Raw genomic sequence first — 26,404 nt, 5'->3', positions numbered from 1 at the left:
CCACCATCACATCACACCTGGTCTTTTTATTTCTCTCCTTTTCTGCTACCCCTCCCTCCCCTCCCCACCTTAGACTCCTCTTTACCACCATTTAGTCACCACTCCCATCATGCACTGGTGCTGCTGCTCACAGTGTGGTTTTAATTGCCTGAGACTGCAGTCAAATGTGTGGGTTGTGTTTGCATGTGCGTGTGTGTGCGTGTGTGTGTGTGTGTGTGTGTGTGTGTGTGTGTGTGTGTGTGTGTGATCTATTTTTGACGAAGGCCTTACTGGCTGGAAGCTTTTTCTGTGACAGTCGTTTTGTTGTGCCTGTCTGTGACTCAGAATCTCCACTATATGGTGATACCAACTTTCCTTTTCATAATATTGCTATAACTTGAATAACATTCATATCTACCACAAAAATGAGAATTTGCCTATATTATATAATTTATCTATTGAACCTTGATTAAAAAAAGAAATCTACGGAACTCAATATTTAATCAAATGTAATATAAAGGCCAAACAACTACTGCACCTGAAATAGTAGCACCTTCTCAACCAGTTGACCTGCAGGTCGATTCCTTAGGCATCTAATAAGCATAGTAGATGAATCAGTATCACAACCTACTGCTGCTCCAAGTCGGAATGCTTTTTCTCTCATTCCCTCTGCATTTGCCCAAGCGCACAATGTTGTGCCACTTGTTGATATGCCTCTGACAAACAAACCTATGCAAAGCACATAATTCTTGTAGATAGATTGAAGTGTACACACAATGATTCATATACTTGAAATAACAAATAAATCAGAAATGTGTAGCTGACAAACAATTTCTCACTGCAGCTGCAACACCCAAGTAAACAGTTATGGTGTGGTGACCATGATTTTGACCCAAATATTCAAGCATATTACAAATTATGATATTTAAAAAAAGAAAATAATAACAAAAAAACTTAATTAAATGTAGTAAATACAAAATATCAGTTTAATGTGTTACAAAAGTACATTAATGTATTCTTTATTAGTTTCTTCTAAGCTGAAGGAATGTGAATAGACCAACTGTATGTATCAGTACAGTTTATTTTCTTCAGCATTTCTGTATTCTTCAACAGCATTTGAAAAAAATTCAACATAATTTTAATCATAATTTACTCTGTGCACTGGCACTGCTTCCACAGTGTCTACAGCAAGTTGTGTTTTGTCACTGGTCCACATATTTTTCCACAGTGCTAGTGGCAGGAAGGCAGAAGAGAAACTCTGCACAGTCCGATATAATTTCATGCATGCATATGGGGGAAACCAGCTCTGCACCTTGTGCACATCATGAGGCATAACATGCTGAACACCTCCATCTATTACATTTTCTACACCTATGAATACTAAATTCTTTTCTGATTTTTCATTCTGTTTTCAATACAGTTGCAAAAGTAATGTGTAAAATGTACATTTATATACCAGAGTGTTATTTAATCAAAGTCTCGCTTAAATTCATTGCCCTGTTGATTCTGCTGACCTTCTTGATGTCAATAATGCCATTAATTTTATGAGAGAACCACTTAATCAAAAGCTGTAGCCTACAGTAAATTCTAATATAGTACCAAATGGAAAACCTGAAATAACTGAAACTGAAAGTTCAGGCCCTCATCATTTCAGTTGCCTATTTTGCCTCAGTGCTTGCAAGATTCTGATTTGTAACACTGTACTTCTGTTGTTACATTTTTTCTGATTCAGATGATACCTCTCATTAATTATTTCACTAATTGAGATTTGGAACAATTTGTCATTACATAAAATTATCTTCATTCCAAATGCAAAAACGTAACAGGGTTCTGTATACTTTTATAATTTACTAACTGTCAACATTTTTCATAAACTGAATAACAGCTCTTATGCTTCAATAAAAGTAACTAAATCTAACCTAGCTAATTTTCAAAACATTATGGGTTGCCAAAATCATAATATGTTGTTATGTCAGTCTTTAACTAGCATACCCCTCCCCAGAATCACCATTCTATGGTTGGGAAGTAAATGCTTATCATCTATGTGTAATTAATCTGTAAGATTCATTTGTTCCAGTAGAGACAGTGTTAACTAGTGCAAATCTTCTTCACTGTTCAATTATATTTAATTGTGATGTTTTATGCTCGACATAAAAAATGTGTTATTCTGTTGAAATTATTCTGCCACGAGATAGAGATTAATAATCTTGTGACTGTTATGTTGATATACTTTGTTAACAATAAATGATTGCTAATCATTTTGTCAACTTTAGGTAAACTTAAGTTGAATAAAAAGAGCTATAACCATGTGCAGTATTAACGTGCCTTTACCCTCATGCAAAAACAGTTGGTGAAACCTTAACTGTCATTAAACCTTTAATATTTCAAAAGTGGCATTAAAAGTGATTAATTTGAACATTACATAATGTGTGGGCCACATTGTTGGAGCTATCCTCCCATCACTGACTGTGTTCAGCATGTTACAATGGCTTAGAGAAGAGATACCAGTTACAGAGAGCACCAAAGCAAGTATAGTGAATTTGTTACAAAAAGTGTAAGCGGGTACACGTTGGTAAGAGTTGAATTTCTTTGTCAAACAGTTTCACCAATTTAGCTAAAACTAAAACAAAATGTACCAAAGAGGTGCAATAAATTCATTTCAACATAAATCATTTCATAATTGTTAAATCCAGGACAAACAGTGTCAGGAATTACCTTTTGAAACACTTACATTTTATATGTGCAACGCCCAGTGATCAGTCTGATGTTACATCCTCATAGTTGAATGACTGCTTCTCCATAGTTGTGACATATTGTTTCCATAGTTACAGTGTATGCCAAAAGATGGAATTATACAATACCAAAACCAGTCATCAGCAATAAAATATTGTTGTATTCAACTACTGTAACAGTTTTCTTCATTTTGTGAAAAAGCACCTGTATAAAGTTTCGTTTATGATATTCTCATAATCTGGCTCCCAAAATAAGGACACATTCTTGATCTTTTTCCTTTCAAGATCTTAAGACATTCTCTGAATGCCATTTCACATAATGCTCTTTAGTTCAACAAGCCACTTACCTTGACGTTGACCACCACATTTCCGATAGATTCATAATAACGTTTGTTTGCTGAGGATTCCAATAACTGTCATGTAATCTTCACCAAAATAAGTCTTCTTTATGTTCTGGGTACATTAATTAATTCATATATCTTACTTCTAAATCCCAACATAGAAAAGAGGAAAATTACTTTTCTCTCTCTCTCTCTCTCTCCCTCTCCCGCCCTCTCCCACCTTCCCTCCCCTACTGCTTTCTCTCTCTGTCCCTCCCACACTACTGGATGTATCTTCTAAGAATCATCAAGTGCATTATCTCATGTTTTGGTAGATGTTTGCAATTTTGTCTCATGTGTTGGTCCACATTGTGCTGTCTGTCTGCTATCATCAAGCAGTAACATTATTCAGTCACTAATGGAGTATTGGATCTTCTCTGTGTTTTGTTGTTTCTATGAACACATTTTGTTAAGCCAAATACCTCATTAGGCTACCATGAGGCTGTTATATCAAATGGACATTGTAATGTAACAGACTGAGAATTGTTAAAGAACAATATGATACTCTTGTTTAATAAGCATCGTAATACACTTGTATATTTTATTTTTCGTAGTTAATCTTTAATTTCTTATGTTCCTTCATAGTATTACATCAGTGCTATGCAATTATGCTCATATTTCTGTCATTTTTCCTTTATTTACATTCTCTATTCTACAAATGAAATAATCAGCCAGACGATATGTAAGACACTTAATTGTTAACATTACACAATTGTTGCAATAGTCCATTAAATTTGGGGCTTGCAGCCGCACAAATAAAATTTCCTCCACTTATATTTCGGCCGTGTATCGTCCAGCCATCCTCAGAGTGAATCACAAGACTGATGACAAGATGCCAAGCGCAGCCTTATATGCTCCACCGCGGTGGTACTGCGCATGTGGGCCACACATGCTGGTCAGCAGCAGAGAAATTCGTTTACACATGCACTGCCTGTGGCGAAGGTATACGGACTTTCGATTCGCTTATCAATGTATGATCAGCGGCAGTGACACCATGACGACTTCTCTGCAGTTTAATTATCCCAAGAGCCCGATTCCATGCTTTGTCCAAATTAAAACCATTATCTCTATTTATTAAATTATTAGCTACTCTAATCTCTATAGCTCCCTTGAAGACAGATTCCCAAAAAGAAGAAGTGCATGTTAAAATGTTCGCATCACTGTAATTCATGGAATGCCCTGTATCAATGCAATGTTCGGCCACAGCTGACTTGTCTGGCTGTAATAAGCGTGTGTATTTTTGATGCACCACACACCTCTCATGAACGGTGCATGTTGTTTGACCTGTGTACGACTTCTCACAATTTCCGCAAGGAATCTGATACACACCAGCTTTACGAAGCTATAAATCATCCTTCACAGAGCTCAGTAAAGCTGCAATCTTCATGTGGGGCCGGAAGATCACCTTAACACAGTGTTTCTCAAGAACACCACCCACATAGGGCAAAAACACACTTGATCTGAAGGAATTACTATCTTCTTCCCCATTACATACCTGCATTTTAGGTTTTGCATCGAATGCTCTACGAATTTGTTGTGCATAAAATCCATTCCATTTAAAAATGCTCTTGAGGTATGTGAGCTCTGCTTGCAAATTGTCTTTATCGGATATACAGTGCACCCGATGCACTAAGGTCTTAAGGACACCTCTGGTCTGTGAAGGGTGATGGCAGCATGATGATATAGATTTGTGTGTGTTGATTTCCGATATACGGCATGTCCTAATGTGCCATCACCTTTATGGGGAACAACAACATCCAAAAAAGGGAGGCAGCTGTCTTTTTCTATTTCTATAGTAAATTTAATGCTAGCATGGATGGAATTCAAATGCTCAAGAGATCGATGTAATTCATCCATGCCACAGGGGCATACCACGAATATGTCATCCACGTACCTCCAGAAGACCATTGGTTTAAAACTTTCTGAGTCCAGTGCCTTGTCCTCACAGTATTTCTTGAATAAATTAGCTACCAGAGGGGAGAGGGGACTTCCCATGGCAACACCATCAATTTGCTCATAAAATTCACCATTCAACTGCAAATAAGATGATAAAAGCACATGTTTAAATAAGGATATAATGTTCTTATCAAAATGTTGGCCAATAAGAGATAAAGAGTCCTTTAAAGGTATCTTGGTGTATACTGATACCATGTCAAAACTAACAAGCACATCCGTACTATTTAGCCCGCCATTGCTAAGTCTCGGAATAAAATCCATAGAATTACAAATGTGGTGACTACATTTTTCTACCAATGGCTTTAATAGGAAAGCTAAATATTTGGCAGGAAAATACGTTGGTGAACCAATAGTGTTCATTATAGGCCTCATAGACAAGTCCTCCAGATGCTCAGCCTTACCTATCTTGTGAACTTTAGGAAGACCATAAAATCTCGGTGGTACTGCACCTCGTACTTTTAAACTTCTTATGACTTCCTTCGGTAGTGATGTAGTGTTCAGCAAGGCAGCAGTCCTTATTGTCATCCTGTTAATAGGATCTTTGTTAATCTTCTGGTATGCACAAGAACTAAGTAGACCACATATCTTTTCCTTGAAGACTTGTAAACTGCAGAGAAGTCGTCATGGTGTTACCGCCACTGATCATACATCAGTAAGTGAATTTAATGTCTGTATGCCTTCACCACAGGCGGTGCACGTGTAAACGTATTTCTCCGCCGCCGACCATCATCTGTGACTCACATGCGCAGTACCTCCGCGGTGGAGCAAATTAGGCTGCACTCGGCATCTTGTTGTCAGTCTTGTGACTCACTCTGAGGATGGCCAGATGATACGCAGCCAAAATATCAGTGGAGGAAATTTTATTTGCATGGCTGCATGCCTGAACTTTAATGGATTATTCATTATGCTGTGAGAAGTTGAAAATGCACGATAGTGATTTTCATAAAAAGACATTGATTTAGAAAAAGTTATGTTTATTAGAATAATATGAATACTAGTTGTCATTTTGATCCTTGTGACTGGGTGTCAAAACCTGAGTGTCAAAAACCATAATAAATAGACAAAACTGGTCAAATAAGTTATATGTAGTAATTCTAGTAATGCTATCAAAATAGAAGAAAGTTAATTAAAAATCATGATCATAGTAATATTGATTTAAAATGTTAAGTACATTTAATGTGCATCTCAAAGCAAAGTCACCTGGATTATGAAATTATAAATCTTGACAAAGGAATAAACAGCTGGTGTACTGGATAACAAGTTCTTGGTTAACTTGTCGTGTCAAATTCAGATAAAATCTGAAGCTCCTGAATAACTTCCTCCATCATCATTGTCAGGGTCTACGTATGACTTAGACCTTAGCAAAATCCAACAAAATTCGATATACCCATAATAATTTGTGAAATCTCTTTTTATTCCTGATGTTGTTAGGCATATGAAACATCATCAAGCCTCAACCTTCACAGAAAAATCACAATGTCATTACACATCGTAGCTGCACATTGACCATACTGTATGAATCTACTTCACAGATTCTACCTCCAATGTAACCTCACTCTCCACTCTACCAGTAGAAAGAAAAGGCACACCATCCAAGCTAAGTGTGAGCATAAGCAGTATGCTTATCAGTGGTTTGTATGAAAGATGTAATAATAATTACCATAACTGCTATGAAACTGTTCTTTATTACTGTGACTTTATGGAATCTCAGATTGCTTTCATGGAACACAAAACCATATCAGTGAATAATATTGTTGTATGTAAACAGACTGCACATATGAAGTCATATCATGTAGTAGATCAATATATTAGCATTCATTATGTAATAGTATAAAGACAAATAACTTAAACAGTTCATCACTGTCTTAGAGTGAGGTACTAAGTTACAAAAATCTATCTTGTAGACAAAAAAATTGACTTCAAACTCAAATCATATCTACTTGACCAATCCTTCTACACCACAGAAGCATTTTTGAATGTGTAAAACTGTAATGTGTGTGTGTGTGTGTGTGTGTGTGTGTGTGTGTTTGTGTGGGGGGGGGGGGGAGGAGGAGGGTGGGAGGGAGAGAGGGAGGGTGGGTGAGTGTGGGAGAGAGGGAGAGAGAGCAAGAATTATAGATAACTGTGTTAAAAATGTGCTGTAGCCTAAAATAAATGGAAATGATCACCATGTTGCTATATTTCTTGCTAAGTATATGTATTACAACAGTAATCTAAATAAATTGTACCACATCACCATAGAAAGAAAGATAGCAATTATGATCCATGGAATATGCAAATTTTACTGTAAGTGAGAGTAAAATAAAAATAATTTTTGTCCTCGTTACCTTTTGAAAGTGGTGACAGGAAATGATATTGCACACTTGATGCACCTGCTGATGTCCCTGCAATTGTTACACTGTCAGGATTTCCTCCAAATGCTGCTATATTCTTCTTAACCCACTTCAATGCCAGTACCTGATCTTTCAACCCATTGTTGCCAGGAAGCACCTCATCTAAAGTACTTAAAAATCCTGTTAAAGAAAATTATGTCTCCATTAACACATCATGGTTTTTAGAAACTACTATGAAGAAGAAACGTCAGAAAAAGTAACAAGTTAACATATGTACTATGGAATATATTTAAAAATAATTTACTATTTCAAACAATGGAAAATCCAGGATGGAATGTAACAATATTAGAGAAGGAAAGTTGCTACTCACCATAGAGCGGAGATGCTGAGTCACAACAGGCACAACCAAAAGATTCACACAATTACAGCTTTCAGCCATTAAGACCTTTGTCAACAATAGACACTCATACACACAAGCACACACACACTATGCAAACGCAACTTGTACACACGTCTGCAGTCTCAGGCAACTGAAACCATACTATTTCCGTAGTGAACAACAAAAACTCTTATTATTAGTGAAGGCATATAGAGATTCCCTGTTTCAGACTTAAATCTGTGAATGACTAACTAACAGCTCTTATTGCAATATGAAAATACTCCAGTTTCTACCCCAAATCCATATGGAGTATATACTAATTGAGGTTATGTGTATCACTGTAGACTGGAATGGATATTGTTTGTCATGAAGAACATTGAAGAAAAAAACATAATGACATGTAAGTTTAAGAATTTGAAGACCCTTGAAGATATCTATATAGGAGATCTGTTTATCACTGAATTGCCCAAAGGCATTTATTGTGTAAAGTAGCTTGGGAGTGAAAGTACACAAGTGTTTTTTCCTGTAGGTTAAGACAATGAGAGATATATTTTAGAGCAAAGTTTTTGCTATCTTTTTTCAAAGTTTTGACATATGTAGATCATTATACTCTCTTCATAGTCATGTGATATGGGAATAAATAAGTAACTGAACAAATCGCAACTAATAAAGATGATAATGAAATTCTTGTTTCTCAGTAGACATTACAGCTAATCTTTCATTTTTACACTGATATTTCAGTCTAAATGTCAAACATTCATTAAAATAATAAAAGTTTAGGTCCTCTTCATATTTGCAAAATAACTCATAAATTCAAACCAAAGACATGTTATGTCTGTTATAACATCAAATTTCACCTTTTTTAAACTTGCTGTCCATTTTCTTACAAATGACTGGTTATGACAATTTGGCCTCGAGAGCCACAGACTGTGGTCACATATGTGTGTGTGTGTGTGTGTGTGTGTGTGTGTGTGTGTGTGTGTGTGAATAGTGGCTGGCGGGTGTGGCCGAGCGATTCTAGGCGCTTCAGTCTGCAACCGCGCAACCACTACGGTCGCAGATGCGAATCCTGCCTTGGGCATGGATGTGTGTGATGTCCTTAGGTTAGTTAGGTTTAAGTAGTTCTAAGTTCTAGGGGACTGATGACCTCAGATGTTAAGTCCCATAGTGCTCAAAGCCATTTGAACCATTTGTGTGAATAGTGTTTGCGTGAATGTGCGTGTATGTTGTCCATTTCTGATGAAGGTTTTTCTGGAGAAAAGGTTACTTATTTGACAGTTTTTTGTTGTGCTTATCTGCAACTCAACATCTCCACTATATGGTGAGTAGCAATCTATTCTTTTCATAATATTGTCATTACATCAAGAATTCATAATTTATAAAATTATTATGTAGTGAATTAAACAACATTTATAGAATACATTTATGTTTTCTGTTTTTGAATATATGGTGGCTAACAAGTGTATTTCTTCAATAAACTGTGTACCTCTTATCAAGGGTGTATGAGTTGTGCTCTCATGAATGTGTGTATGTGTATGCGTGTGTGTGTGTGTGTGTGTGTGTGTGTGTGTGTGTGTGTGTGTGTGTGTGTGTGTGTGTGTGTGTGAGTGAGTGAGTCTGTGTGTGTGTGTGTGTGTATGTGTGTGTGTGTGTGTTGTATAATTCAGAAATAGGCTTTTTTGCCAAAATCTCACATTTAGCAGTCTTTTTGTTGTGCCCATCTGCGACTCAGCATCTCTAGACGGTGTGTAGAAATCTAGCCTTTTCATAAAATTGTCTATCAAAGATATTTTCAGAATATGGCTTCACACTCTGAATTTTGGAAAAATATACAAGCTGCTAATGAGATTTATTTTTACATTTAGTGTTTATTTTTGTATTTAGAAAGCTATTATTATCAGAAAGCAAGACAGAAAATTTTCATCAATATGTCAACATTCTTTAATGCCTATTGGCTTGATGAAGTATACTAAGAAGAAAGCAAGATCAACTTTTTTAAATCTAGTATTATGTGCTCTACTGATCTACTTTTATTTTTGAGAAGTCTTAACACTAAGAAATTTCATGCATTTTGGTCAATTTCACATAAATTTCTAAGAAGTGTAATAATTTTTCCTCATATAAAAGTAAACTTAGTTGTAATTATATGATTTTTGGTGACTACCAACAGTCAATTGACTATCAAAGGTGTGCTTACTGCTGTGAAACTCAGAGATATCATCTCTGACACAAGCCTCAGGTGACACACCACATCCTCTGCCTACCTCATCTGCTACTCTACCCTGTTCCATGGTAGCACATTCCTGTAGGCAGATGCTCCAGTTGCAGAAAGAGAACCCAAAAACATGGTTTGCCTTGGTCAACAACTTCTTGGACATTCATGGAATAATTAACGAAGATGTTCATTTTATTTGACTTATCAGCCATCTCCGTGATCATACAGATGTTATTAGTTATTTGCTTCTTAACCCATCTACGCAACCTAAACACATCACATTGGGTTCTTCTTACTGAATGCCTGTTGCACCTTCTGCAGAGGTGATAGATCACATCATCCATGAGGTACAGCTTGGAGACATAACACCTCCACAGCTGTGGAAGAACATTTGAGTGCATGTTCGTTTGGACAACACGCCTGATGTCACCTTGTGGGCACCGTGGCTTATCAAACTTCCAGCTGACCTGCAACTGGTGGCTCACGTTTATAGTAGCATCCACCACCAACAGATTTTCCCTATAGCTGGCTCATTGCCTTTGCTCCAAAGTCAGTAACAGCTCTCCTGCTTCCTGCCCGTCACCTCTGTATCTGGCTGGTAAAGGTCATGCGTGACCTGCTGCAGCTCAACAAGCTACCTCTTTGCTACCTGGTGGATTGCTGCTGGCACCTGCTGCTCCCCCCTCAATCCTCCTGGCTGACCTGAAATGCAGCTTGTCTGAAGGCACACATCACAGTCCACCCTGGATCCTGCAAATCCCATGTGCTGGTACCATGTGGCAGCTTCTGACAGTGGCAGACTCAATGTCTCAGAGTCCACCAGCAACCTCACATTTCTGGTTGACACTGGAGCAGATGCCAGTGTCATTCCTCCTCCTGCATTCCCTTGAGACTTCTCCCTATGATGTTAGTTCTTCATGCTGCCAAAAACTTTGACATTACTGTCCATAATGATGCTGACCTCCAGAGCATTGAATGTGCGGATCATTTTGTTGAACCATTTCACTTTGCACACCCCAGAAGTGTTCTTGCCTGCCTAGGCATCCATCAATGAGACTTGGAGAGAAGCAGCTTGAGGTATATGGCACACCCAGGAATTAAGGCTACCACATGCCTCATGACAGAATGTTTCATCTGGGCTGGAGTAAAAAATACCTATTGCTCTTGGACACACATCTGCTCACTTTGACAGCACAGCAAGGTTGGTTGTCATGCTCAACTCTCTCTAGGACAATTCAGACTACCGAAAGGATGGTTCTGTTACATACAACTTGACTTTGTGGATCCCTTGAAACGTTTTAGGTACATACTATCATTCATTGTTTATACAAGCAAGTGGGTGGTGGCTGTTCCCCTCTCAGAATATCTGCCAGTTCGGTCGCACGAGCCCTCTCGTCCCTGTCCCTGTCCCTGTCCCTCTCTATAGGGATGCTTGTTTTATCGAACAAAATCCAGTAAACTTTCAGCTGATTTGTTTTTAGAGGCACTTCATTTACATTTCATTAAATATAAATTATTATTCTGTATTTTGAATAGGTTTTATTATTACTGTTATTATTATATCATACTTGCCAAGTACATTAAGCCTGTAATTTACTGTCACCAACACTACACTGCGGTCCATTATGTAGTGTGGTCCATACCAGTCACCACCTCCAAACATGAATGCACCTGGGTGGAAAAAGATAACTACATCCAATTTTGGATGTATAGAATTTACTGATGGCAGCTGAAACAAGAAAAGATAATTTTTTTACTAACTTATAATATGAAATACAAATTTTTCTCAATTTTACTGCTTCAGATGGCACAACAAATATAATATATTCATTTGAATAGCCAACTGTAAAACAAAAAGAAGAGTTACTTAATGTAAAAAAAAAAAAAAAAAAAAAACCATGCAAATTTATTAACAGGCCATCAGAGGGAAATATATTTACTTTCAGCAGCTAATTGGAGAGAGTATTAATAAGTTCATGCCAACTTAACTAGAGATTAATTGTGAGGTCTTATATGTTTATTTTCTGTCAGACTGTACTAATCTACCATACCTAAAGTTGTCAATGTACACCTATGGATTGTTTCCCACAGAAATATTACAAACAAGGTTTGCATGTCATACTGCAGCAGCCACTGTCATCTTGTTTTTAGATGCAAGGACCTTCATAGATTTAGATGTAAAATGTATAGTATAAGTAAATGATTATTCTGGGAATGAATAAAGCATATTGATTAGTTATGTTCAGATCATAAAAGAAAAATGCTATACAAGAGAATCATGAAACAAAATGATGGAATGCCATTTTTGGCCAGGAGGCCCCATCTGGGGCCATTCAGCCACCTGCTGCAAGTCTTTCTATTTGACACTACTTCGGCAACTTGCGCATCAATGGTGATGAAATGATGATGAGTACAACACAATAGCCCATTCCCAAGCAGATGTATCTAACCCAGCAGTGAATCAAACCAATGTTTGCAGCATTGCAGTCAGCTGCACTGACTACTCTTCTAAAGGGGGGGGGGGGGGGGCAGAAATGCATAACCACTGGAAATATTCTCTCAAATGTTTCCTAATGAAACAGAATCTGAATTTTTACTGTCTCATGACATACAAAGTTAAATCATTGATTTAATGTACAGGGGACTTGTGAACACTGCAATTACAATTTCAATGCATTACAGAAACAACACATAACAATAGCACTAATACAAAAACATAATTATTACAGTCATTTATCTGACATAAAACTGCTAAGTTTAATTAACAACCATTTGCTTTCTTGTTCAGATTTTCATATTATCAATCCAAAATTCTTCTAAGGAACTATTGCATTCCTGTGCTAACAACTTTTGTACCTTTTGTTTCAGTTACCCTTGCTACATGCTGTGGATTTGTTTATTTTTTAGAATATTGTAAATTTTCATGTCCATATGTTCTGTGGTTTGTACATACAGCATTAATCTATGAGTGGGAAACATGATATTCCCCTTGTTCCTAGTGCTACATTAATGTTTAAAATTATTATCTATGAACAAGTTGCTGTTGGTGGGGAGGCTTGCATGCCTCAGTGATACAGATGGCCGTACCATAGGTGCAACCACAATGGAGGGGTATTTGTTGAGAGGCCAGACAAATGTGTGGTTCCTGAAGAGGGGCAGCAGCCTTTTCAGTAGTTGCAGGGGCAACAGTCTGGATGATTGACTGATCTGGCCTTGTAACTCTAATCAAAACAGCCTTGCTGTGCTGGTACTGCGAACGGCTGAAAGCAAGCAGAAACTACAGCTGTAAGTTTTCCCGAGGGCATGCAGCTTTACTGTATGGTTAAATGACGATGGTGTCCTCTTGGGTAAAATATTCCGGAGGTAAAATAGTCCCCCATTCGGATCTCCAGGTGGGGACTACTCAAGAGGACGACATTATCAGGAGAAAGAAAACTGGCGTTCTACGGATCAGAGCGTGGAATGTCAGATCCCTTAATCGGGCAGGTAGGTTAGAAAATTTAAAAAGCGAAATGGATAGGTTAAAGTTAGGTATAGCAAGAATTAGTGAAGTTCGGTGGCAGGAGGAACAAGACTTTTGGTCAGGTGAATACAGGGTTATAAATACAAAATCGAATAGGGGTAATGCAGGAGTTGGTTTAATAATGAAAAAAAAAAAAAAAAAAATAGGAGTGTGGTTAAGCTATTACAAACAGCATAATGAATGCATTATTGTGGCCAAGATAGAAATGAAGCCCATGCCTACTACAGTAGTACAAGTTTCTATGTCAACTAGCTCTGCAGATGATGAAAAATTGATGAAATGTATGATGAGATAAATGAAATTATTCAGGTAGTGAAGGGAGATGAAAATTTAATAGTCATGGGTGACTGGAATTCGAGAGTAGGAAAAGGGAGAGAAGGAAACATAGTAGGTGAATATGGATTGGGGGTAAGAAATGAAAGAGGAAGCCATCTGGTAGAATTTTGCACAGAGCAATCACAGCTAACACTTGGTTCAAGAATCATAAAAGAAGGTTGTGTACATGGAAGAATCATGGAAATACTAGAAGGTATCAGATAGATTATATAATGGTAAGACAGAGATTTAGGAACCAGATTTTAAATTGTAAGTAATTTCCAGGGGCAGATGTGGACTCTGACCACAATCTATTGGTTATGAACCGTAGATTAAAACTGAAGAAATTGCAAAAAGGTGGGAATTTCAGAAGATGGGACCTGGATAAACTAACTAAACCAGAGGTTGTACAGAGTTTCAGGGAGAGCGTAAGGGAACAATTGACAGGAATAGGGGAAAGAAATACAGTAGAAGAAGAATTGGTAGATATGTGGAATGAAGTAATGAAGGCAGCAGAGGATCAAGTAGGTAAAAAGATGAGGGCTAGTAGAAATCCTTGGGTAACAGAAGAAATATTGAATTTAATTGATGACAGGAGAAAATATAAAAATGCAGTAAATGAAGCAGGCAAAAAGAAATAAACATGTCTCAAAAATGAGATCGACAGGAAGTGCAAAATGGCTAAGCAGGGATGGCTAGAGGACAAATGTAAGGATGTAGAGGCTTATCTCACTAGGGGTAAGATAGATACTGCCTAAAGGAAAATTACAGACACCTTTGGAGAAAAGAGAGCCACTTGCATGAATGTCAAGAGCTCAGATGGAAACCCAGTTCTAAGCAAAAGATGGGAAAGCAGAAATGTGGAAGGACTATATAGAGGGTCTATACAAGGGCGATGTACTTGAGGACAATATTATGGAAATGGAAGAGGATGTAGATGAAGATGAAATGGGAGATACGATACTGCATGAAGAGTTTGACAGAGCACTGAAAGACCTGAGTCAAAACAAGGCCCCGGGAATAGACAACATGCCATTAGAACTACTGATGGCCTTGGGAGAGCCAGTCCTAACAAAACTATACCATATGGTGAGCAAGATGTATGAGACAGGCGAAATACCTTCAGACTTCAAGAAGAACATAATAATTCCAATCCCAAAGAAAGCAGGTGTTGACAGATGTGAAAATTACCAAACTATCAGTTTAATAAGTCACGGCTGCAAAATACTAACGCGAATTCTTTACAGACAAATGGAAAATCTGGTAGAAGCTGACCTCGGGGAAGATCAGTTTGGATTCCATAGAAATGGTGGAACACTTGAGGCAATACTGACCTAACGACCTATCTTAGAAGAAAGATTAAGGAAAGGCTAACCTACATTTCTAGCATTTGTAGACTTAGGGAAAGCTTTTGACTATGTTTACTGGAATACTCTCTTCAAATTCTAAAGGTGGCAGGGGTAAAATACAGGGAGCGAAAGGCTATTTACAATTTGTACAGAAACCAGATGGCAGTTATAAGAGTCGAAGGGCATGAAAGGGAAGCAGTGGTTGGGAATGGAGTGAGGCAGGGTTGTAGCCTATCCCTGATGTTATTCCCTCTATATATCAAGCAAGCAGTAAAGGAAACAAAAGAAAAATTCGGAGTAGGTATTAAAATCTATGGAGAAGAAATAAAAACTTTGAGGGTTGCCGATGACATTGTAATTCTGTCAGAGACAGCAATGGACTTGGATGAGCAGTTGAACAGAATGGACAGTGTCTTGAAAGGAGGATATAAGATGAACATCAACAAAAGCAAAACGAGGAGAATGGAATGTAGTCGAATTAAGTCAAGTGATGCTGAGGGAATTAGATTAGGAAATGAGACACCTAAGGTAGTAAAGGAGTTTTGCTATTTGGGGAGAAAAATAACTGATGATGGTTGAAGTAGAGAGGATATAAAATGTAGACTGACAATGGCAAGGATAGCATTTCTGAAGAAGAGAAATTTGTCAATATCGAGTATAGATTTAAGTGTCAGGAAGTCATTTCTGAAAGTATTTGTATGGAGTGTAGCCATGTATGGAAGTGAAACATGGATGATAAATAGTTTGGACAAAAAGAGAATAGAAGCTTTCGAAATGTGGTGCTAGAGAAGAATGCTGAAGATTAGATGGGTAGATCACATAACTAATGAGGAGGTATTGAACAGAATTGGGCAGAAGAGGAGTTTGGGGCACAACTTGACAAGAACAAGGGGCTGGTTGGTAGGACATGTTCTGAGGCATCAAGGGATAACAAATTTAGCATTGGAGGGCAGCGTGGAGGGTAAAAATCTTAGAGGGAGACCAAGAGATGCATACACTAAGCAGATTCAGAAGGATGTAAATTGCAGTAAGCACTGGGAGATGAAGAAGCTTGCACAGGATAGAGTAGCATGGAGAGCTGCATCAAACCAGTCTCAGGACTGAAGACCGCAAAAACAACAACAACAATGAATAAGTTAGGGTTACGGTACACAAAGATAATGTTTACAACTGTACAAACAGGGGGCACTTAATATTTTTAAATTTCTAACAGTGGGCAACATGATTTTCTTGCTTTTCTCTTACACATATTTTAAACAACACATTTTTGTACTTTTAATATTCTAATCATTTAATACAGGGAGTGAGAGGCTATTTACAATTTGTACAGAAACCAGATGGCAGTTATAAGAGTCGAGGGACATGAAAGGGAAGCAGTGGTTGGGAAGGGAGTGAGACAGGGTTGTAGCCTTTCCCCGATGTTATTCAATCTGTATATTGAGCAAGCAGTGATGGAAACAAAAGAAAAATTAGGAGTAGGTATTAAAATCCATTGAGAAGAAATAAAAACTTTGATGTTTGCCGATGACATAGTAATTCTGTCAGAGACAGCACAGGACTTGGAAGAGCAGTTGAACTGAATGAATTGTGTCTTGAAGGGAGGATATAAGATGAACATCAACAAAAGCAAAACGAGGATAATGGAATGTAGTCGAATTAAATCGGGTGATGCTGAGGGAATTAGATTAGGAAATGGAACACTTAAAGTAGTAAAGGAGTTTTGCTATTTAGGGAGCAAAATAACTGTTGATGGTCAAAGTAGAGAGGATATAAAGTGTAGACTGGCAATGGCAAGGAAAGCGTTTCTGAACAAGACAAATTTGTTAACATCGAGTATTGATTTACGTGTCAGGAAGTCGTTTCTGGAAGTATTTGTACGGAGTGTAGCCATGTATGGATGTGAAACATGGACGATAAATAGTTTGGACAAGAAGAGAATAGAAGCTAATGTGGTGCTACAGAAGAATGCTGAAGGTTAGATGGGTAGATCACATAACTAATGAGGAGGTACTGAATAGGATTGGGGAGAAGAGAAGTTTGTGGCACAACTTGACTAGAAGAAGGGATTGGTTGGTAGGACATGTTCTGAGGCATCAAGGGATCACCCATTTAGTATTGGAGGGCAGCGTGTACGGTAAAAATCGTAGAGGGAGACCAAGAGATGAATACACTAAGCAGATTCAGAAGGATGTAGGCTGCAGTAGGCACTGGGAAATGAAGCTGCTTGCAAAGGATAGAGTAGCATGGAGAGCTGCATCAAACCAGTCTCAGGACTGAAGACCACAACAACAACAATCATTTTGCTTGTGTTACCCCAAAAAATAAGGCCATACCTTACAACCAACTCAAATAAGCTGTGGTAAACTACTTTTCTTGCCTCCGTGCTAGTGGAATATGACAGAATCTTCATTGCACAGGCCAGACTGCTTGATTTATTTGCTAATTACTTTATATGTGAAGTCCTGGATCAATTTTGGTCCAGAGGCATTCCTAAAAACTTAAAACAGCCTGCTTTTTTCAGTTCTTGGTTTCTATGATTAATGTGGGTTTCACTTGCCTCAGATGTTTTAGTTTTAAACAACAGTAAATGTGTTTTTCCAAAATTCAGTTTATGCAGCACGCAATCAGTTGAGTGACCTATCTTTGGACTGCCATCTTTGAGGTTGGTGACAGATAGCACATGGGCCTTCAGTCCTTTGCAAACTTTTGAATTGGAGTGACTGTGTGTTTATATATAATGATATCAAGCTGATCATTAAAGTGTTTATCTCTACAAGTGGAATCTTAGTGTATTCATTTAAGTCATCATACCTACTTTGACAAATCCATTTAGTTAGTACTAGATTTCTAAGCTATTCAATAGATTTGTGACAGTTGAGGGAATTTGTTCCAAGTCACTGCTTTCAACAAGGGCAGAAGTATCATCCACAAATAAAACTGAGTGTGAATTAATGTTGAGGGGAAAGTCATTTAAGAAACCAAACTAGTGCACATACACTGTGACCCTTGATTACAATAGTATCACCAAGAAGACTGCCACAGTGATATGATATAAGATATTTAGTAGCTGAGTTGGCATGAAAGTCAAAGAAGCTGCAGATAATGGAATTTGTATAGTACTTCAGATCTGGATCCTAGTCAAGCACACAGTTTTCTCATGAATGCATCAGTATTAAATTACTTCTATATATATGTATACATATAAAAAGCTTAAAACAAAAGTATACATCGTTACTCAAATAATAGTTTACATTATATGTTATACATTAGTAAAGTGAGAAATTCTGCTTTTATTTATTTGCTGAGACCATGTTCAGTGGGCTTTAGGAGTCTTTTGCACACACATCAAACAGTAAAGTATACTGTTGACCATTAAAAAACTTCAGCACTACGGAGATGGCAATATCATATTTCACAGGATTATTTTTGTGGATGTATTCAATGACCACAAAGGTGGCATGCAACAAACATCCAGGTTGACAAAAGTATACAGTAAGCTTAGAAATTAAAATGATTTGCATTCCTGCTGCACAAATTAGGTAGAAATAACACCATCAACATTCTGTGTTTGGCAAAAGTTTACATAATGGCTTCTCACTCAGAAATTGCATTTGAATGTTGTTTGTTTGTGGGAAGATCATGTTATGCCTCATTTAAGAAGTAGAATCATCTGCCAGTATACATCAAAGTTTGATAGTGGCAGGATTGTGGGATGTAAAGACTGTGGTTTATCATTCCCCAATACTGCTGCTGGTATTGGTTGGGATGCCCTGACTATCATGCAAATATGGAATTGTTGGGCTCACCATGCAGGTTCTCAAAGGCTCCATGTGATCTGTCAGTATTGCTACCATTCTTGTGGCTTTCCTGGTGCTGCAGCAGAGAGAATAGCAATAACAGTGGTGTGGTCAACGACAACACGGGATGCATTGTAACAAAGCAGGTACATCCTTTCCATCAGTTGTTACATTTTTCCTCCTCCCAATATCTTAAATAATGTTATTTTATGAACATGTGCACAGTATCTAAAATTCCAAAGATTTAGCCAGGGCTTAACCAACACAAGTTTATTATGTATTACATTCTTTTGGTTATCAGGAGTTAATGAACCAGCTACTTTGCCTAACACTCACACTAATTAAAAAAAGATCATTAATTTCACATTTTGTTTTTTTATATCCAATTGCCAATTTCCTGATAAAGCAGGAAATAAGTAAAACATTTATACACTCACTGACGAAAATATGTGCACCTATTTAATTCTGAGGTAGTGAAAACATTGTTATTGAAACATAATCCCATATTTTGGCAACCTAACCAGCATAATGCAATAAAGATTATCACTGTATCAAAAATCCTATTTAAACACAACTTGCCCTCTACTATTGAGTTACTCAGATATATACAGCTTTAATTAAAATTTGTGAAAATCTATGAAAGAACAACAGCTGAAGTCAGGTCTAATTATTGTAAGTCTATATAAAAATCTTGTTGAAAGCCATTTTAAGTCAGTCTGCAGTAAGTTGTGAAATGAGTACAATCTGTATCTGAAAATGTGGGATAACATGTTGCAGACAATGTAGTGCAAAGTACAACACTGAAAATGTAATGAGTTTAATTAGTGATTCAGTGACTGTTTGTTAATGAATGACTGTGAACTTGCAATTAATTTTATGAACTATGTTGCTCTTCTGAAAATATTGCAACAATATGATTAGAATAGGAGCAGTGTTTACTTCCAATAGTTATTTGTTGTGCACATCATCTTTGTATTGCTATGACCATTAGACTTTAAGGACAGGGTTTTAAGAGTACAAGTCTATGACAGTGTTCCTATACATGTTTGCCACATATGAGCTTTAGTGGCTAGTTATGTTTATGTTAGGTTACTGCACTCCAACAATATTCAGGATATTAGTGCAGTATATGGATAGCCGTTCATCTGTGTGTAATTTAAACAGATGAGACACCAGACTAGTGCTAAACAGTACTTTAGTCAACATCTGAGTTCAAGTAAGATGTTTTAACTGCAAACTTCTCATGTGGTCAAAATAATTATTACCCATTTCATAATGACTGACCTCTGACTTTGAGCTCATATTCTGATCACATTGTATGATGAAAATCAATGTGTTATACCCTGCTGGAGTTGTGGAAATGTCTAATTTTATTTGGTGTATGAATATTTTATTTGGAAAGGAGGCAGTGTATTTGATAATATTTAAAAGGAAGCGTGCTTTTTCTATCATTTTTTGGTGAGTGTCAAATTTGAGAAGTCATAAAATTCAGACCGAAATTAGGAGAAAAATGTAGAGAAGCTTCATGTCTTGCATCACCAAAAACAAGTTCTGGCATGTGACAGAAGTTTGTACTGGACGAGTTTACACAGGGAGTCATAAAAAGAAAAACCAATGACTTCTATGCCAAAAAAGCAGTTTTCAGCAGTAGCAGCCATGGTAAAAGTTGAAGACTGAAGTAGAGGATTTTCCAGATATGAGTGAAACAACAATTTAGGACATTTTTCGAAAATTGGGCTTCAGATACATAAAGTTTAACAAAAAACCTATGGTGATGGAAAATAGCCAAGTAGCAAGAAAAAGAGATGAGCTCTTGCAGGAAATAAGACACCTATGCAACACTGGATGAACTATTTATTACAACGATGAGAATTGGTCTGGGGCAAATCATTCCAGAAAGTTTAGTTGACAGGAACAAAAATCACTTATACACAACAAAATGTACACAATTATTGCAGAGGAAGTGTTCACGAGTGGAATGGCTAGAAAGAAGGAATTCAAACATGGTCCAGTTCTGGAAAAAGGACTGTAACGTGCCAAATATGGAACAAAGATGAATTCATGCAAAACGCTGGATTATGTTTTATTGGGCAAAAAGGAGGTGCAGAGTATTATTCTGAAATGAATGCCAGAGACTACAAAGAATGGTTTAGGAGTGTTTTCAAAAAATTACTAAACAAATTTGTGATTGTTTTAGATCAACCTCCATATGATATGGTATAAATCCAGTATCACAAAATCCATCTATGAAATGGAAGAAGGATTCTATTATTGAATGGATGTAAAGCAATAATGTAGACCTTCCATCTAATGCTGAACCATATGAGGAATTTATTAAAGCTGGCCTACTAGATCATGAGCAACTGTACTTCAGGGCACAGGAATACCTTTTGGAAAGTATATTGCAATCAGTGAACAAGGAAATTAAACTTCTGTGTTTGCCTGTAGCTCACCACACACTGAACGCCATTGAACTTATTTGGTCATTTGTCAAGAACAATGTAGTAAAGTAGAACAAGAATTTTAAAACAAATAATACTTTACAGTTGTGTCTCTCCGCTCTCGAGAGTGTTACCCAACATATCTGGAAGAATTCAGTAAGTCATGTAAACAAACCTGTAAACAGTTATGCACAAAGAACCCACTGTCTTGACAAACCAATAGAACCATATCTAATTCGAGTATATGAGTGCAATGGCAGCAGCGAGACCTCAGCCAGCAGCAAAAGCAATTACGATAGGTTTTATTTCAGACATCATTCTTTAATGCAAAATCTATTCAAGCTAATCAAGTTTTCCATCAAATGCTGAAGTGTGCTATCCAAATGTTCATTTATTGTGAGCTGCTTGCATATCAAGCATTTATTTGCAATTTCCCATATTATTTCTCTCTGCTTGTGACAAAAACTGAACATGGCAATACTGTACTGGAATGTGACTATGAAGTTGTTGTTCTTTACTGCTGAATAGGTGCTTATGGCACATTAGAACAGTGGAAGTGCACTGGTGTGAAAACTACACTCCACCATAGACTCACATATACTGCAGCTATTGATACAATTGCTTTACAGATGCTTAATTAACAAACATGAGGAATATTCATTAGGAAAGAAGTATAATGCACCCAAAAACAAGTTCAAGCTTCACAATAGTACCTTCTCCATCACAATAGTTAAAATGGTGAGCTAAATCACAGCATCTTGTATTTGACACTATAGTGATGACACCGGTAATCACAAAATAATGAAAATCCACCTGAACAGAACAACGCTTTATCATTAAACTGTGCAAAGGAAATTTTTCTATTAATTTCAGCTTGATTTTTATGCATTCTTAGAGTTGACACTCACCAAAAAAGCTATAGAAATTATGGTTTCTCTTGAATATTACCACATATGTCGCCCCTATTTCAACTAAGATGTAATATTCATACATTAAAGGAAAGTAGATATTTACATGGTTCTGGAAAGGTATAACAAATCGATGTTTGTAATGCATTGTAATTAGAATATGAGCTCAAAATCAGGGGTCAATCATTATGAAATGAATAACAGTAGTATATTGTCCCTATCACCAACTTTTCAGCCAGAAGCACAACCACTGAGGGCATACTTGTACAGATAACAGCTATGCTACAACAGGGGTGGTACAATGTCATCTTTTCAGGTGAGTCTTGGTTCTTAGTACAGCTATGTATCCCGATTGCATTTCTCATTGTCATATGGGTACATCACCTGGCATGATGGTATGGCATGCCACTGGGTACACAACATGATCACCACTGATTTTCGCAGCTGGTAATTTGGACAATAGGCCTTACATTTTTGACATGTTAAGGCAGTAGCTGTGCCCAATCTTTGAGGTCTCCATGATGTTATCTTTCAATAAGGTAACGCAAGGCTACATGTTGTCTGTTCTGTCCTGAACCTCGATACAGAGGGTCTTTGGCTGCTGCCATCGGCCTCCACATTTTCCAGATCTCTCACCCAACACAAATATCTGATCAAAGGTCGCCAACAGAGTGGCACACCATCACTTGCCAGTTGCTATGAGTAATGAACTCTGACACAGAGGTGAAGCGATATGGAACAACATACCCATATCTGTCATCAGAGCTCATTCTGACTCGACACCCAACTAACAATACAACTTCTATCACTGCCAAAGGTGGCATACCTGTGTCATAAACTTTCCATCTTGTATACCTCTAAATCACCTATACACAGTAAAATTCCCTTTCTATACTTCTCCACAGACTGTTCCAAAAACGTGTAAAATGCAGGAAAGTGTAATGTGGGAAAGCATAGGAAACACAACAAGCAAAAATGAATAAATTACTATTATTCCCATTCTCTTTATATTATTCAGAATATGTAATTCCGTCTATTTAAAAAATTGTCTATTTAATTTTTGTCTATTTAAAAAAATCTGAAATAATTGTTTTGGTTTCCTCCACAGTGTACAAAGCGACAATCACAAAGGCAGTAGGTGAGTGCTGACATACACAAATGCATGCGCAGGTTTCCCACTTCATTCCAATCCTGTTGAATGGTGTAAATAAAACATGTAAGCAAAAGTCTTTCATGAAACCACATTAAAAAGATATTCATGTTCTAATGTGACACTTATTATTGATAATGATTATGAAATTGCAGTAAATAAAACTTTTAACAAAATACTGGTTAAAACACTGATGTTGGTAGTCTTCACAAACAGAGAACCACAGGCACAAAACTTATAGCTTGTTGCTGACAAGAATGTTACTTGGTTCAGGGACATCCTGGGTGAGAAAAAGGACAGAAATTGTTTCCATGTTATGGACCACATCAAGGAGGAATGTTTCCATCTAACATCATGTCATATGAACCTAAGACAGCAAGCCTAGTACGGATTAGTGTATGTCATGCGGAAGTAACAGTGACTCATGAAACCCCGTTATAGAGACGACTATCTTCAGAAATGGTGTTTATTTGCATAAATGACTATGAAATTATAGTAAAGCTGTTGTAATACAATGTTATGAGCAGTTAAGGCAGTGACTCAGCATACTTTCCTACCCTTCCAAACACTGCAAATCCATAATACAGGTGGCTGCGGCACAACACAGCGACAATGAAAATTTTGCTTCCTTTGTTAGCTCTTTGTTATGTGATCAGTAACAATGTGTGCAGTCTCCATTTTCTGCTTTGTTCCAAGACTAACTTTGAGCAGGAATATGGTGCACTTTTGGCAGAAATCTATATGAAAATCAAAGTTAAAGGTCATGATAACATCAAAGAAAACTTAAAACATGATAAATGTTGCAGCACAGAATTTATAATGGTGGGAAAGCACTGTTTTGAGAGAACAGGACTTCTTTTGGAGCCAAAAAAGAGAATGTAAAAAGTAGGAAAAACATAAACTGTGGGAACATAAAAAATGTAGTTTTACTGTATAATCATGTGCTCTTCCTACTACATTACTAACACAGTATAAATAAAATGCTGTTATTTGCTACACTTTGTCGTGTTTCAGTTTTTATGGACAGCAGTGTATTTGTAAAGTTAAGTTTTAAATGACTATAAGGAAGGTCTAAAACTTGAGACCTAGTAGATTCATCTTGACATTATTCTCTGCTGGTACAGTTTTGTAAATATCTGTCAGCCTGTTAGAATGCTGAGTGTCAAAGTGGTTGGTTCTATCTGAGAAATGAGATAAACCTGTGGTCATAACTGGACAAAAGAGGTAATTTTGCACATCATTTCAGTTGAATGCTTTGCTATCTAATTATCTTCAGTTCCAAAATTCATGGTGAAAATATGAAAAACAGATGAAAATACGTAATGAACATTATCTTTAACAAAGAAATTTTATGAAAATGCATAATGGAAATTATGTTTAATAAAGAAATTTGATTTCATGAATCCAGTGCCTTGTTAGAATCAAATACAGCAAACTAAATGTAAATTCAAACTAACAAACTGTTTTAGCATGAAGGGTATATGTGTAACTTGCTGCTCAGTGGTTAAGGACAAGACTATGAATCATTTGATCCTTCATCAGTTCCAATATATCTTATTCCTACCAATGTGAATTTTACTTCTTGCTGTACTCTGTATGAAATTTATTGAGTTGTATCACGATACAGATTTTGTGTTGAGCTTGATGCGATGTTACATTTTCCTGAATGAACTTGTTGTCATTTCAACGCTATCTTGCAGGGTTTAGTAAAGTGCTGTAGTGTTCAAAGAAAGCTTCAGGTTGGCAACTAAGCTACATACAGAACAAACACAACATTCCATCAGTAATGGGATGTTTGGTTTCCTGCTATAGGCTTTGATTTTATGTCAGATTAGCAATGATATGCTCTACATTAACAAATAAAACTTATTGGTTCCTAGTCAACTGAAATGTTTACCTGAGATGTAAAAACATTAAGATATAAGCAGTCTTCTTCACCAACAACTTTCTGCCTATCATCATCCAGCTGTAGACAGTTAATCTTCAACCGTGATGCATCCCATATGCCTTGCCATGGTTTCACCGGTACAGGTTCCTTCAAGAATAAAAGAACATTAGAGATTTTTATATATAAATTAATTGTGTATCTTGATCATGTGCTCCATCTAGCTACCTTGGGTAGCTTCAGTGTTTTGGGAACAATACAAAGGGAAGGGTAAACGGATAAGAAGATGTTGCTAGGTGTCAGTCATGAGAAGGAAAAGCCATAATGGTGATTATCAGGTAACTGGTATTTTAAAGTCAAGTGTTGGTCTCAGCCTTCCCAACTGTGATTTAGAGTCTTTTTGGAAGTTCATAGCATAAATAAAGAGGTTTAACTTCTATCACTGATAGAAGGAGATGACAGAGTAATTGCAACATTAACACAATTACCATTTTAAGAACATCATTTAGGAATCTTTGGAAACAGATACACACTTCTAGATAAACACATGCAAATAGTCAACAAGGAGCAGTCATTATTAGTGCAAAAATTGGAGTTAAGTACTCGGCTTGCTAGATAATTGAACATTGTGATGAACAGCTCTCACAATGAAACTTCCTGGCAGATTAAAACTGTGTGCCAGACCAAGACTCGAACTCCAGTCCTTTGCCTTTCGCGGGCAAGTGCTCTTCCAAGGACAGGGCATGAGTCACGCTTGGGGAAGCTCAGTTGGAAGAGCACTTGCCCGCAAAAGGCAAAGGACCCGAGTTCGAGTCTCGGTCCGGTACACAGTTTTAATCTGCCAGGAAGTTTCATATCAGCGCACACTCCACTGCAGAGTGAAAATCTCATTCTGGAGACAGCTCTCAGAATGCTGTGTGACGTTAGTCAGTCTGGAAATACACAACTTAAGTACTCTTCACAACTTACATGCCACAAATAGGAAATGTCTTAAGCTTCATTAAACAGCTGACATAAGGTTATGCAGACTCAACTGGAAACTAATGGACACTATACTGTTGA

General features: G+C 37.1%; 1 protein-coding gene across 1 annotated transcript in view; it reads right to left on the bottom strand.

The window, feature by feature from the left end:
* Nucleotides 1-508: 508 nt before the first annotated feature.
* The window catches only part of LOC126416127 (esterase FE4-like), a 47,989-nt gene continuing 22,093 nt past the window's right edge, over nt 509-26,404 (bottom strand). Inside the window, exons 3-7 of the mRNA XM_050083707.1 lie at nt 25,355-25,492; nt 18,158-18,295; nt 11,547-11,703; nt 7,375-7,560; nt 509-708 (exon numbers count right to left, since the gene is read on the bottom strand). Of these exons, the coding sequence (XP_049939664.1) occupies nt 509-708; nt 7,375-7,560; nt 11,547-11,703; nt 18,158-18,295; nt 25,355-25,492 (819 nt within the window). The remainder of the gene's footprint in view (nt 709-7,374; nt 7,561-11,546; nt 11,704-18,157; nt 18,296-25,354; nt 25,493-26,404) is intronic.

Source organism: Schistocerca serialis, chromosome 1, assembly GCF_023864345.2.
Source record: "Schistocerca serialis cubense isolate TAMUIC-IGC-003099 chromosome 1, iqSchSeri2.2, whole genome shotgun sequence".
Lineage (NCBI taxonomy): Eukaryota > Metazoa > Arthropoda > Insecta > Orthoptera > Acrididae > Schistocerca > Schistocerca serialis.
The sequence above is the reverse complement of the archived record's forward strand: the minus strand, read 5'-3'. Positions and strand labels throughout refer to the sequence as shown.